Source organism: Anopheles nili, chromosome 2 (genome assembly GCF_943737925.1).
Source record: "Anopheles nili chromosome 2, idAnoNiliSN_F5_01, whole genome shotgun sequence".
Classification (NCBI taxonomy): domain Eukaryota; kingdom Metazoa; phylum Arthropoda; class Insecta; order Diptera; family Culicidae; genus Anopheles; species Anopheles nili.
The window spans coordinates 72,498,000-72,510,285 of NC_071291.1; the positions used below are offsets into that span (position 1 = coordinate 72,498,000).

General features: G+C 46.3%; 2 protein-coding genes across 2 annotated transcripts; one reads left to right on the forward strand and one right to left on the reverse strand.

The window, feature by feature from the left end:
* On the forward strand, positions 1 to 2,122 carry LOC128722018 (uncharacterized). Its single transcript, XM_053815830.1, has 3 exons — positions 1 to 626; positions 714 to 1,341; positions 1,410 to 2,122. The coding sequence occupies exons 1-3, from the start codon at positions 451 to 453 to the stop codon at positions 1,581 to 1,583; spliced, it is 978 nt and encodes a 325-aa protein (XP_053671805.1). The 5' UTR covers positions 1 to 450; the 3' UTR covers positions 1,584 to 2,122.
* A 211-nt stretch (positions 2,123 to 2,333) lies between these two features.
* On the reverse strand, positions 2,334 to 3,382 carry LOC128730993 (protein transport protein Sec61 subunit beta). The gene is made up of 3 exons (XM_053824087.1): positions 3,203 to 3,382; positions 2,887 to 3,095; positions 2,334 to 2,815 (listed from the first exon to the last, which is right to left on the reverse strand). Exons 1-3 carry the CDS (start codon positions 3,203 to 3,205, stop codon positions 2,728 to 2,730), a joined length of 300 nt encoding a protein of 99 aa, XP_053680062.1. The 5' UTR covers positions 3,206 to 3,382; the 3' UTR covers positions 2,334 to 2,727.
* Between the last annotated feature and the right edge of the window lie 8,904 nt (positions 3,383 to 12,286).

Sequence of the window (12,286 nt, forward strand, 5' to 3'; positions counted from 1 at the left end):
CCTGCACTACTGCCCGTGGTTCGGGAGAGCCACGGGACCGGTCGGTCTGCCCGACGATTGACCGAACCGGACAGTCACAGGAATGATGTGACGACCAACGACGAGGCACCACCATCGCGGCCGTGGCCGGTGGTCCGCACCGTACCGAGCACCGGTTCCACCGCCACCGGTGATGAAGGTGGTACGGGCGAGACCGAACTGGCCACCGCCGTCGGGATCGCGTCCTCGGCCACTGCCAACGGTCGCCCTGTGGCGGGCCGTGGCCGCTGGATTGCGGACGATGGTGACAGCTACAATCTGGGTGCGTTCGATCAGACGAACGGCCCGTGGCCGATCCGGCAGCCGTTGCCGCTGCCAAAGTGGTCGAGCCGTCCCGTAACGCCCTACGTGGTGGATAAGCTGTGGCAGTACGAGGACTTGATCGGTCTGATTGAGACGAAGCTGCAGCGAATGCTCGAGGAGACGCATTACAATACGGCGAACAATTTTGTGGATTTTTACAGGGCCTACCGGGCCGCTCACCGATGCGGTCGCGGTGAGCTGAAGACGCATTTCCAGCACTACACCATCCCGATCAACCGTCGGCATCATATGTGCGTTAGTTTGGGAATGGAAATCGTCTCAAGGTGAGCGGGATCGTCTCAAGGCACGTTTCGTGCCTCGTGACACCAGTTCTTTTAGCTAATTATTGCGGTTGCTTCCTGCCTTTACAGAATCGCTGAACATCATCCGGACATTGCGCGCTTGTTCTATCTGGTATCGTGCGAGGAGGCACTGGACGAATCGGACTCGTACATCCAACACTGCGAGGAGAACGGCATCGAACACGCGGGATCAACCCTGGAGAAGGAGCACGCGCTGGTCGCGATGAAACTTGTGGTCGGAGGTCGCGAAGGTGTGCTCATCCTTGATCCGGGGTACCACGTGGCGCGTGCCGTTACCGTCATGAAGGACCAGAAATACCCTCACACGGGCTGGTTCACGCAGTCCGATGAGCCGCAGAGCAAGCGCGAGTACAGCTACGCTTTGCATGAACAGAGCAGCGATTACATCACCTGGACGGAGCGGATGACACGTGGTGGCAAGCAGCAGTACGAGGAGTCGCTGGTGTACATCGCGCGGCCCTATCGTACTGCGGTTGATGTAACCGTGCGGCGCAACCTGGTGTACAACTTCCGCTCATTGCTGTCCCGAGACGCAAAGGGACGCGTGTGCGCTGGGTTGTACTTCCCGGTCGTGCCGAATCCGCTCGATGCGCAGGTCACGCTGTTCTACGACAATGCAAGCGATAGCCAGGTGAAGCAGAAGTTCAAGTTCTCGCTCTTCAAAGATCCGGAAAAGGTAGGTTTTCCGGTTCCTCAATCGGTTTTGTTCTTAACACGGAATAATCTGACGTTGGTCCTTTGCAGATTCCCGACCCGGTATTGGCCCATTTGGAAAACTTGGCGCCACAGCTTCGCATGAAGCTGGGGGAGCTGATAGACCTCATGGTGGACCTGGCCGAGTCCATTCATGACGTCGAATTTATCCAGCAGGTGCTCGAGATCAACAACGACATCAACGAGCTGTCGGCGGATAATTAGAGATGCATTTTTTCTTCAAATAATTCCTTATCGTATTTAATGCTGGTATGAGTGGCTTATCGCCACCGTACAACAAAATGTCCTACAATTTAATCTCTTCACGATTTGACTAGAATACTAAAGCACCACTTTTAAGGACTGGGGTTTACTTCACGATATAAGAAAAACGTGTAACCGACGTTATATTTTATCTTTTTTTTTGCTTTCTCAATTGTAATTACAACCATTGGTTGAGTAACGTGCGTATATCAGCGAAGTACGCGTTTAGTTTGTTTGAAATACTTCTGAGTAAACCATGGAGAAGAATTTGGCTTAGTTGATTGTATTCAGCACCTTTCGATAGATAAGTTTCCACTGCAAATATAATCGCGAGTGTTGTATTACGTCCGCAAATTCGTTGGGAAAATTAGTGTATCCCCATTGATTTCCGTATCGTTGCTGCTCTCAATCGTAAACGTAATCGTGTTTCAATTATAATCGGACTATATAATCATTTTCCAATGTGTATCTATTCAACATGAATCAGCTTGACAAATAAACTGATGAAAATCAAACACTGCTTGTTGTCTTTGCTTGAGAAAGAAATATTCTATCACACAAACTCATGGAGAAAGAGTCGTTAAGGGATGTACAGGAGCGTTTGATTGTGATTTCGTCTCGTGCCACGTAGTCGAGGTACTTTCAGGTAAGCTATGGCGCGTGGGTCATCAAATGTAGAACAAATAGAGCAATAAACGACGTATCAGGCTTTACGGATATTTTTATGTATACAATTATATTATGTCTCTCAGTACGAATAATAAAGATTGCCTTACGTTGACCTACAGAATTGCAATATTTAAATTAGCGGCTAGTAGCGGGTCTCATACAAACGACTCGGTGGAACATAAGAGCCGGGTCTTACTCTCCGATCGTTGCCACGATTGTTTGGAAGAAAATATCTCAAGTAATCCATGGCGGCGACGACCGCGATGTCACGCGCTACCGCAACAGTCTCTTTCGCGTTTTTCATGCGGTAGTTGGCGAATTGACAGAAATGAATGAATGCAGTTATAATAAAACAAAAAAAGGAGCCGGGATACAACCGATACGTTCACACCCCAGAAACGAAAATGTTAACGAGAGTTACGGGTGCATCAGCCTTCTACGCGCGGGTGTATTTGCCCCAGATATGCAGCATGAACACGGAGCCAATGAATAGTAGGGACATCACGAGAACCGGAACTGGTCCACTGCAAGAAGGCAAAGGTGTTCATTTAATACGATGATTGGATGGTTCATTAAATGGCCATTCTTGACTTACACTTTAATGCCAGGGGAGTCATCGGTGTAGAAACGCCACATGCCACCGGAACCGGTACCCGTATTGCGGTTCCGTGCAGCGGTTGGGGCCGGCATGGCTTTGCGCTGTTTCAGCGTACTGGAACCTCCGGCGGATGCTCGGGGCGCTGACGTGGGCTTCGACGGTGATCGGCTACCGCTTCCGACAGAGGTGGAACTGGCTGGAGCAGGCTGGAATAGTTGAGTGAGAACGAAGAAAACGCATGAAAACAATAGGTCACTTTCTCCTAATACACGAAATAAGAACCGCGACACGTATACGCATTCCAAAAACTCACCATTCTGTTCTTTTACGAATGGTACTCTACTTTAACAAGGATGCAACGTAAACACACGTGGAATGCAGTAAATAGCACACCGTTTACTATCCAAAACAGATCGACGACGAATGCGATCTGCACTAGCTGGAGGAAAGTTTATTTGTGGTTCAACGGGATGTGAATTTGCCAACAAACCTATTAACTCGCTCACGCAAACGACCACGTACGCTGACGTCGCTGACAAACGTCAAATGTCACCCGGCCATGTAATGTCAGTTAGTTGTGCAGCCGCCGTCAGACTGCATTTTCAGCCGCCGATATTATTGGCCGCCAGTAACAGCATAGAATTTATGCTGTCTTATGCTACAGCATAGCATTTATGCTTTTCATGGGGAAGGTTTGCTACCTCTCCCTCACGCACTCATTTTGATGCAGTGAATTGTTCACAGCCACGTTCGTTAGTCGTTTTTCATGTAACATGCCAGTGGAAAAACTGTAGAAATTTACACGCAAAACTATATTTTGAGATCAATAATATAATATTTTTACTCAGCTTTTTAACGGCCTTTCATTTTTTTGTCGTTTAATGTATTTTTTTTGGTCAACTTTGTATGCACTACAGCACACTAATAAACCAGAATCAAAGCAATTTAAATTATTTTTTGTTAAAGAAATAACATATATAATACAAAATTAAAGAGCGGATGTTTTGTCATAATTTAAATGTCAACGGATACATTTCTCCTCAAAAAAGCATCCTTGAACGTTTCATTTTCGCTACTCGCTTCACGCATCGATGATTAGCAATAATGGCTGTCCACCATCGGTCCTCCTCCGCAACACGAACCACACCACGTCGATAGCGATCGCAATCCGGCGGAGAATGATTGGAATTAATTCCAACGGTCGTGGCCCGTGCAAGGACATGTACATATCTTCAAGCTCTCCTTTTTTTCCGACCCACTGAGCGCGAGCATATTTATTTTCGGCGAACGGGCGACCCATCCAACGAACCAGCAAACAATTCTCACCGGCAGCAACGACCGCGGCCTCACGTGCCACGCTTTTCTCCCCGCTACATGTGCACGTGGTCCGCAAGCATATTTTCGATGGAAATTGAAAAATAATAACCACAGACAGCTTTATCAGTGCCCAACTGCGCCTCTCCTTTGCGGCCGCAGTTGGGGGATCGAAACCGGCAGAGGCAATATTTGGTCGCGGAATCAACCACACCGGCATTGGGGAAAGCTCAGGGAGTTGGGCACGGGAAATAACCGCCGGTCACACGCGAGCTACATTTTTATTACGTTTTTTTTTGTTTCTTGTTACCGTGATCATTACCATCGCGGTGACCATGTATTGGGCGATGTTTTATGGTCGAAGAAACGACCGGCTGGTTCTTGCCTTGGACACTCCGGGCCCATCTGGCCCCTCGCAGCCATCGATGGAACGGGAGCGGTTTTTAATGGGAAATAAATCTGTTCATTAAAAATTAGCAATTATTGCGCATCCTTCTCGGACCTTTCCCAACGGAGCACGGGTTTCCTCCGGCCACTGGGTGTGTCCTGGCGGCACATGTGCTTTTCCGATGTGGTATGGGAAATATGAGCGAGGTAATGGCTGGATTTCTGGCACCGTTACAATGCTCGTATCCGACGCCAACAGGCTGCACCAATTGCGAGTTTAATCATCGTAATGGAAAATTGGTGAAATAGAGCACGTTCACGAGGTTCGACGTCTGTACATCTTGATGTAGTTGACCTACGAGATCTAGTACATTGGAGCTACGACCTTTGGATGGAGGGGTTGAATAAATTGTCTGATTTTACGGCTTCTGATAAAGCTTTCAAAATTTTTGCTTTAAAAAATGATTAAATACCAGTCTACCAGAGGACTTCCAACGGCAAACTCGAAAAGGAAAACGTGTTATTGAATGTTCTTATTTTTATTTTAACATTATTGTTCCTTATTTTCAACATATCAATTTGCTAGGGAACAGTGGAGGTCTTTTTTGAAGTGCCTTCTATATTTTCTACACAAAAACGCTTTATCATACTCCACAATCCCTGGCTGCTATCGATAAGTGGTTATTATTACACCCAAAAATGATTGAAGATGCAGCGTAAGAACACGAAGAACGTGTTGGATGATCCTACTAGTGATGATTTCGGGGTAAAAAACGATGCAAAACCAGGGCAGTATGTTGCAGGATATTGATTAATTCTTCAATACATCACACATATCATCGGTGGAGATAATAGATTCGTCCATCCGGAAAATGGCGGAAGCGAAAAAAAAATAATACTGCGCCCTAAATGGGACACCTGAGCCCGGTACGCTATTTGGCATGATGAATCTATTTCCATCTCACGTTGGATGGGGCATTTGAGGGCCTGCTTCGGTGCGATTTATGCTCGAAAGCTTATGCCGAGTGCGTGCTTTCATTTCTGCTCGGGAAAATGTGTTTTTTTTTCGCGCGCATCGTTTTGTCCCATATTCGGGCCTCGTAATCGTGCGCTCGTCAGATAGCGTCTCATAAACAGCGCCCCAGTGGAATCGGTTGTCTTTTGCTTGGATGGAAAGCGCGGCTGGTGATCCTGGCTGTGTCGTGCTGTAAAATACACCAAAAAAGTCCAACGACAACCAATCAGTTTGTAGCTGTCAGCTCCTCACCGGCGAAGCGAGTTTCTTCATCACTTAGTCAGCAGATTCTGCACCTGATTTGGAGCTGCGAGCTACCATTACTTTACGCAGGAGCACACGGGGAGGCGCTTCGACTTTTGGTATTCTATGCTGGCTGTGAATTTCTCGGTCTCCGAGCATCACGAAACTCACACAAAAGTCATAAACTTAACCGAACCGAACACTGGCGGGCGGGAGCCATTTTAACACAGTCATCCAAAAAATGCAGCACCAATTTTTCCAACCTTCAAACCAAAGACGACGTGCCTTCCAAATGGTGCCACGTCACCTTGTCGTAGCTCCGCGTCCGGAAATGGTGCGTCATTCGGTGTCCGTGTCGTGTGATGGAGATTTTTGTCTTACGTGAAGCTCCCGAAAAGTTGATGTTCCACTTCTCGTGGAAGCTACCCTTTCAGCAGGTTGTGTTTAGCCGCTTGTTAACGAGCTGTTCGAGTGGCCGCTTTTTTGACGAGCAACGCGCCATTAAAGCGAAGCTCACGCTGTGGTCGGCTGTGATGGCATAAATCATTCGCAAACGACAAAAAACTGAAAGCACATTAAATTTATTGCAGCATATTCCGTGTGAACTTTTGCCCACTTTGTAGCTGATTTCAGATTAATGAAAAGTAACGCTCACACGGAGTAGGAAACTTTTGCCGTACGACGCTTCTTCTTTTCACGAACGAAACGAAAACATGGAAATGCGTTTACATGTTCGTAGGGCTATTTGCGTCTCTTTACTTACTTTCCGTTATCATTCGCAAAAGAAAAAAAGTCTCTTCAAGTTTGCGTTCGTTTCATTTCGTAACAGTGAAGAGTTCACGTCAGAAGTAGTTGGGCTGGAGGCAGTTGGGAGGAAAAAACGACCGAAAAAAGAGGCCTTCCCGGCCAGGGAAATGATTGCCACCGCCTTCAGTGTAGGCCTGCAATTTGATACTTCAATCTAACGGGCTGCAAGATGGGGCGCGTTCGTTCGATTTTCCTCTCATCTTATCGTGCAGTTAGCGTGGGTGGAAGTTTTTCTTCATTTCCTTAGGCGGTTGTAGCCGGCACGAGTGCGATATTGAACCGCTTGCCTCGTACAGTACAGCATCCGAAAATGCCCACAGGTGAAGTGAAAGTTTTATCTTGAACAACGATACCGCAACGTTCTGATGTCGATTGCAGGCTTGCGTATCAGCGTATCAGCTCAGTCGCAAATATCGAGGAGCTGAAATAATGTCAAAATATTAGATTGCTACGTAAGATTATGAAGAGATTTCCTTGGTGATTAAATTCTGAAATACAGGTAACATAATTCAGAAATTTAAATTTCACGATACGTGGTGCATAATCGAAACAGTCACCCAGTTGGAGACATTGCTCATTTACATGCATATTGGGGTTTTGTTTGATTTCGAAATTTAAATAATCAGCTCTTTGTTTGAAAGGCCGGAAAAGCAAATAAATTTTTTTTAAGTAAGACACTTTGACGTTCAATTTGCAATGCAATGAGCTAATGTTTTATGCAAAACAAATTGCGAGGTTTATAAAGGAGTGTGTGATATTTACACAGAATTGTGTAAAATTTGATGGCAAATCGCACCGGAATCATCAAATCGAGCCCAGTTGCCTGACAAATACCGGCATGATACGATTCCTTCACGACGTGAGTCCTCATCGGAAGCCGAAGATAACGTGGCATTCGGATAAGCCCGACTAACGGATTCCAATCGCCGGTTCTCCGAGAGACAAACAACAACCTCTCGGAGATGGAGCCGCGAAAATGTCGTCTAAGGACGAATGAATTGCCACTTTTCCCGCGCCTTAGAAGGAAGCTTCATTTCGCAGTCAAGGAACAGTTCATTTTCTCCAGGGTAAAACTAGGAATGAGCACGCTAGAGGCGTGACGAAATGTATTGTTTTATTTTTCTCAAAAATTAAAATGTAAAATAGATCTCTTACATTCGTTTTCGTAACATCTACAAGGGAGCAAAACTATATCTATCAAACCGTAACCATCAGCGTCGCTTATCAACGTTGGGTGTTGAATTGTGCCGCACATTGTCGCCCTTCGGACTGGCCGCTCGGGCAAACATGTTTCGAAATTTGAATAATTCTACAATAAAAGCCCGCCTTTCGAAGTTTTTTGCTCCCTCCCCAAGAGCAAATAGATACAGAAAAATGAACGATCGAATGTTTTTATCCAAAAATGTCGACCGAGAATGTGGACGTGAAAACAAGTACACAAAAGTAAGCCGAATGGAACGGCGATTGAAAGTGAGCGGGTGCGAGCAAGAGAGATGTATTTTGAAGCGAGAGAAAGAGAGAGAGAGAGAGTGAAAAAAAATGCTAAAACCATTTTCCACATCAACAGAATGCGGCTTGGGAGGGAGATTGAACGAACGGACTCGAACGCGAATCGGTTGCGATGGATAAAAATGACAGGCAAATCTACGCGCCGACAAGCGAGAGAAGCGCCCATTTTGGGATGGAAAAGGATGGGCAAATAAAGAAAACGGAAACGAACCGGCTCGATTCCGTTATTCTCGGTCCATTACGGTGGAGAAACGCAATGGGGGTGAGACTGAGCGAGAACGAAAGATAAAAAAAACAGCATCCAGGAGGGAACGAGCGCTGATACACTCGTTGTAAAGCGATGGCGATGGCAGCAGGCTGGGAATGAAAACCCAACCTAAACGCTTGCCCGCTAGCCAGCGCAGTAGGCCGGGGCGAAATTCAATTCAAACGATCTTTTTGTGGGGACATTTTGGTGGCTTTTCTGCCTGCTTTCCCAGGATCGCTTTGGTGGTTCCCCTTGGATTGAGCAGCTTCGGCAGGATTCGTTGTGACTTTTGGTGGAGCGTTTTTTACGTCTTTGGAATCGCTCATAAAAATGCCTTGTCGACATTCGCAACCAGAATCAATATTTCACCCCGAAGTTTGGCGAACCGAAAGCATCCCAGCCTTTCACAACGGTTTTGGGGATTCCAGGGGTATATTGAAAATTTTCAGTCAAAGCCTTTCATTAACTTCTACAATGATTGCAAAAACAAGCGATTCCGGTGGCGTTATTTGAGGGCCACCAGATGGTTCTGGCAAGTGCTGCTTGCCATTATTGGCACGGTTTTATGAGTGGTCGGGCTCGGGAAAAGGATACACATCTCCTCCCCCATGCCTATTTCAAACCGCTAAAAAGAGCAACCCCCAACAACGGGCGCAATCGTATCGTTAACAATGGCGGCCCTGGGACGAGCGTGAGGAGAGGCGACCTTCAATCAACAAATCAACCGGCTCGAAATGAGTGAAAGTAGTAGAGCGTAACGAGAGACCCCCGGAGGGAGCACTCGGCACTGGACTTGAAAAGGATTCCGGGCCCCTTTCGAGGCTCGTGCAACTCGGCTCGAGGGACAAGTTGGATGTGCTTTTCGTTCTGTTAATTAAAGTTTATTCAGATGTTGTTCGGATCGGCTGCTCCACTTTTTCTAGCCACCTCCTATCCTTTCATTCGTTGTTTCGGGGACGCCAGTTGATAAGCGCTGGCGTGGGTTGGACTCTTCCACGAAACGGACTCGTTCCCGGCGGGGACGAGTTGGAATCCGAATTCGCATAAATTTAACGCCAGTTTGGAAAAGCGGACCGTGCCCCATGATAAGGGTTTTCGGGACTTTCCCGGTTCGGATTAAAATGGAATTGATTGTCAGATCGAGGGAGGACTTGGGGAGGGCCGTTTAATGAAATGATGGTTAATAAGTTTGATTTTTTAGCCAAACAGGCCGCTCGGACTGATTGATAAAAGATCGGTGACGGGTTCGTTTTGTGAGGGACGAAAAGAGAAGCAAAAAAAAAACACAAACACGCTCCCGAAATGGGTTTGATTTTAGTCAAATTGATAAAAGTTGATGATTTACATCGGAGCAAATGAATAAATAGATTGATCTCGCAAAGAGTTGATGTGAAAAGGTCGTGATTGAGAAGGAACAACAAAAAATAGACGCCCGTAAGAGTGCCGAGCATCGATTTTCACTGCATCCGTCGGCGTCTTCCAAGCGGATCCAATAAATTTTCCCCAAACCAAACTCCACAAAGATCTCGGTCATGTTTCCTTGCCTTTCACTTTGCTACACACGAGCGCACACGCCCGGGCACGGGTGGTCTTCTCGAAAGGATTGCTTCGCTTCGCCGTACGCGGGTGTGCTGGGGAAAAATTGGAACCAATTTATACTGTGCTAACAACACGTGTGTAAATAAATGTAATGCCCCTTTCTATCCACCTTGAGCTTCGAGTGGTCGATCCGGTAGTGCTTTATCGCCCGAACGAGTCATTCCGTTAGGGTGGGCGTTCGCTTAAAAGCTTCCTCTCAGTCGCGTTCACTTCAAGTGCGTAGGTGTGTGTGTGCCGGTTCTCAGGTGCCTGCGGTGCGTTGAAATGCGGACCATCTTAAGCTTACCGAGATGGAATCCGCTCCGATTCGCATCAACGAGCGATGGCCAATGAAAACATTTGTTTAGTTTGATAGCACGAGTCAAGAGGATCTTCTTTCCAGGGGAGAACAAATCAAGCTTAAGCAGTCTATTGAAGCTGCATCAACTGGTGGAGCGTTTTCAATTCGTTTACTGATTTTCCATCAGCGAGATGCTTCATTTCGAGCACGAGTTTCATACATTTCTTCCACTTGTCGCTGATTTGCGTCGCGACGCGAGCCATTTACGAAATCAAATCCAGCCTAATCAATCATTTAGTAAAGTCGCTTCTGAGAATTGCGCAAATGTGTCAACTCGATCGATTGTCACTAGGGGGTGACAAGGAAAGAGCCGAATGGAAACATAAAAATGGCAGCGTCTTTTAAGTGAATCTCCAATCGAGATCATTTATCATCTTTTGTGTTCGTTCTGTGAGCGGGTGGCGTAATCTGAGCGGTGGGTAGAAAGCTCATAAAGTTTTTAAGCCTACACGCAGAGTTGTAAAAAGGATGCTTTTAACGTTACGCCGTGGAACGATGGTGGAAAGGAGAATTCAATATTCATATTCGTGAGGTGCTTAAGCATCAATTTGTTTTCGATGTATATTTTTGTTTGAAGCACTCAATCACTCTGCAGCATGGCAAAAAATTGTGGGTGGAATTCGTGGAAAAGAAACGATATTTGAGCAATTATTCGAAGCACGCAACATAATGTTTGCGCAGACGTCTCGCCAATCGTTCATTATATTATCTTAATTTATGAAGTACCAGGCGCCTCCATCGGAATAAATCGTCATTATCGAACCAGGCGTTAATTTTTAATGTCAATTTCGCCTTCAAAGAATCACCTATTTAGCTAAATTGACCCACTCGAAGCATCACTAGCCGGTGTGGAGCTTAAATAAAACATTTTAAAGTACATCCACTTACTCGAAAAGATTTGCCCTCTTCGAAGGGCGACCGGCTTGTAGCAGGGCGAACTCTCGTGACCCGTGTCGGAAGTAGGAAGACTATAAATCAGACCACAAACGATTGGTTTCCGAGCGCGCACACGCTGGAACTGGAGCACTAGAACATCCAGCCTTCGTCCGATGAGCAAAGAAAGCGAGCAAGAGGAAATGAAGAAAAATCACTTCAATTCCGATTCCGGAACCGAAGCGATGCAGAGGTTTTAGTGGCAAGTGGAAATAAATGAATGCAATCGGCGTGAGCAGGTTCGCGTGGTGGACTGCCGGATTGAAGGGATGTTTTGTTTGTTTGGTCTGACAGAAACATTTAGCATGACCACATCTTCGTATGGGGATGAAGGAGAAAGCGTGACAGTAAGTTGCAGTGGGCGAAAATTTTCAAATGATTGAAATGTTTCATGCCACAAGCCAGCAATGGGAAAAGAATTGCCATGCTTGCCAGGAGTCTGTGTTTGTTGCTATGGAAATTTGTGAAAGCTTTCATGTAGTTGCAGCCCATTTGCAGTAAAATGAAAAAGGCAAATTGATAAACGAAGCTCCAAATGTTGTATAATTGTAAGGTATACATTTTTCCAACTGTAAAAAAATGTTCAACTGAGCCTTTTTTACTTTACGATTGCTTACACATTTTATACCAAATGTAATCAAACAGCTCGAGCATCCCGTAAGTGACCACGATTGCAGCACCACCGGCGTTTCCCTTTGAAGTGTAATTATTGCCAAGCGTTATCCAAAAGCACATCCAACCTCTTCCACCGGTGACGGGCGCGTGGAAACCCACGGCCAGCTTTAATCCTCGACCTCAGCCTACACTCATCGCCCAGCAGTAGAGACAGCGTCAACGAAGCTGAAGTTTCCACCGGCCACCAGGAGGATGAGCCGGTGCGAAAGAACGCCGGGCCAAAAACCGTTTAATTAAATTTTAATTAATTAAAAATTTATCACTTTCTCATCATCTCGGTGTTCGCATCGCGTCGGGCACGAAATTGTCGCTCTGGTCGTCTCCCGCA

Coding starts and splice junctions, on each gene's coding strand:
- LOC128722018 (XM_053815830.1), top strand. CDS start 451: ATGCTCGAGGAGACGCATTACAATACGGCGAACAATTTTGTGGATTTT. Junction 627..713: donor GGAATGGAAATCGTCTCAAG/GTGAGCGGGATC, acceptor CTGCCTTTACAG/AATCGCTGAACATCATCCGG. Junction 1,342..1,409: donor TCTTCAAAGATCCGGAAAAG/GTAGGTTTTCCG, acceptor GGTCCTTTGCAG/ATTCCCGACCCGGTATTGGC.
- LOC128730993 (XM_053824087.1), bottom strand. Junction 2,816..2,886: donor GACTCCCCTGGCATTAAAGT/GTAAGTCAAGAA, acceptor GCCTTCTTGCAG/TGGACCAGTTCCGGTTCTCG.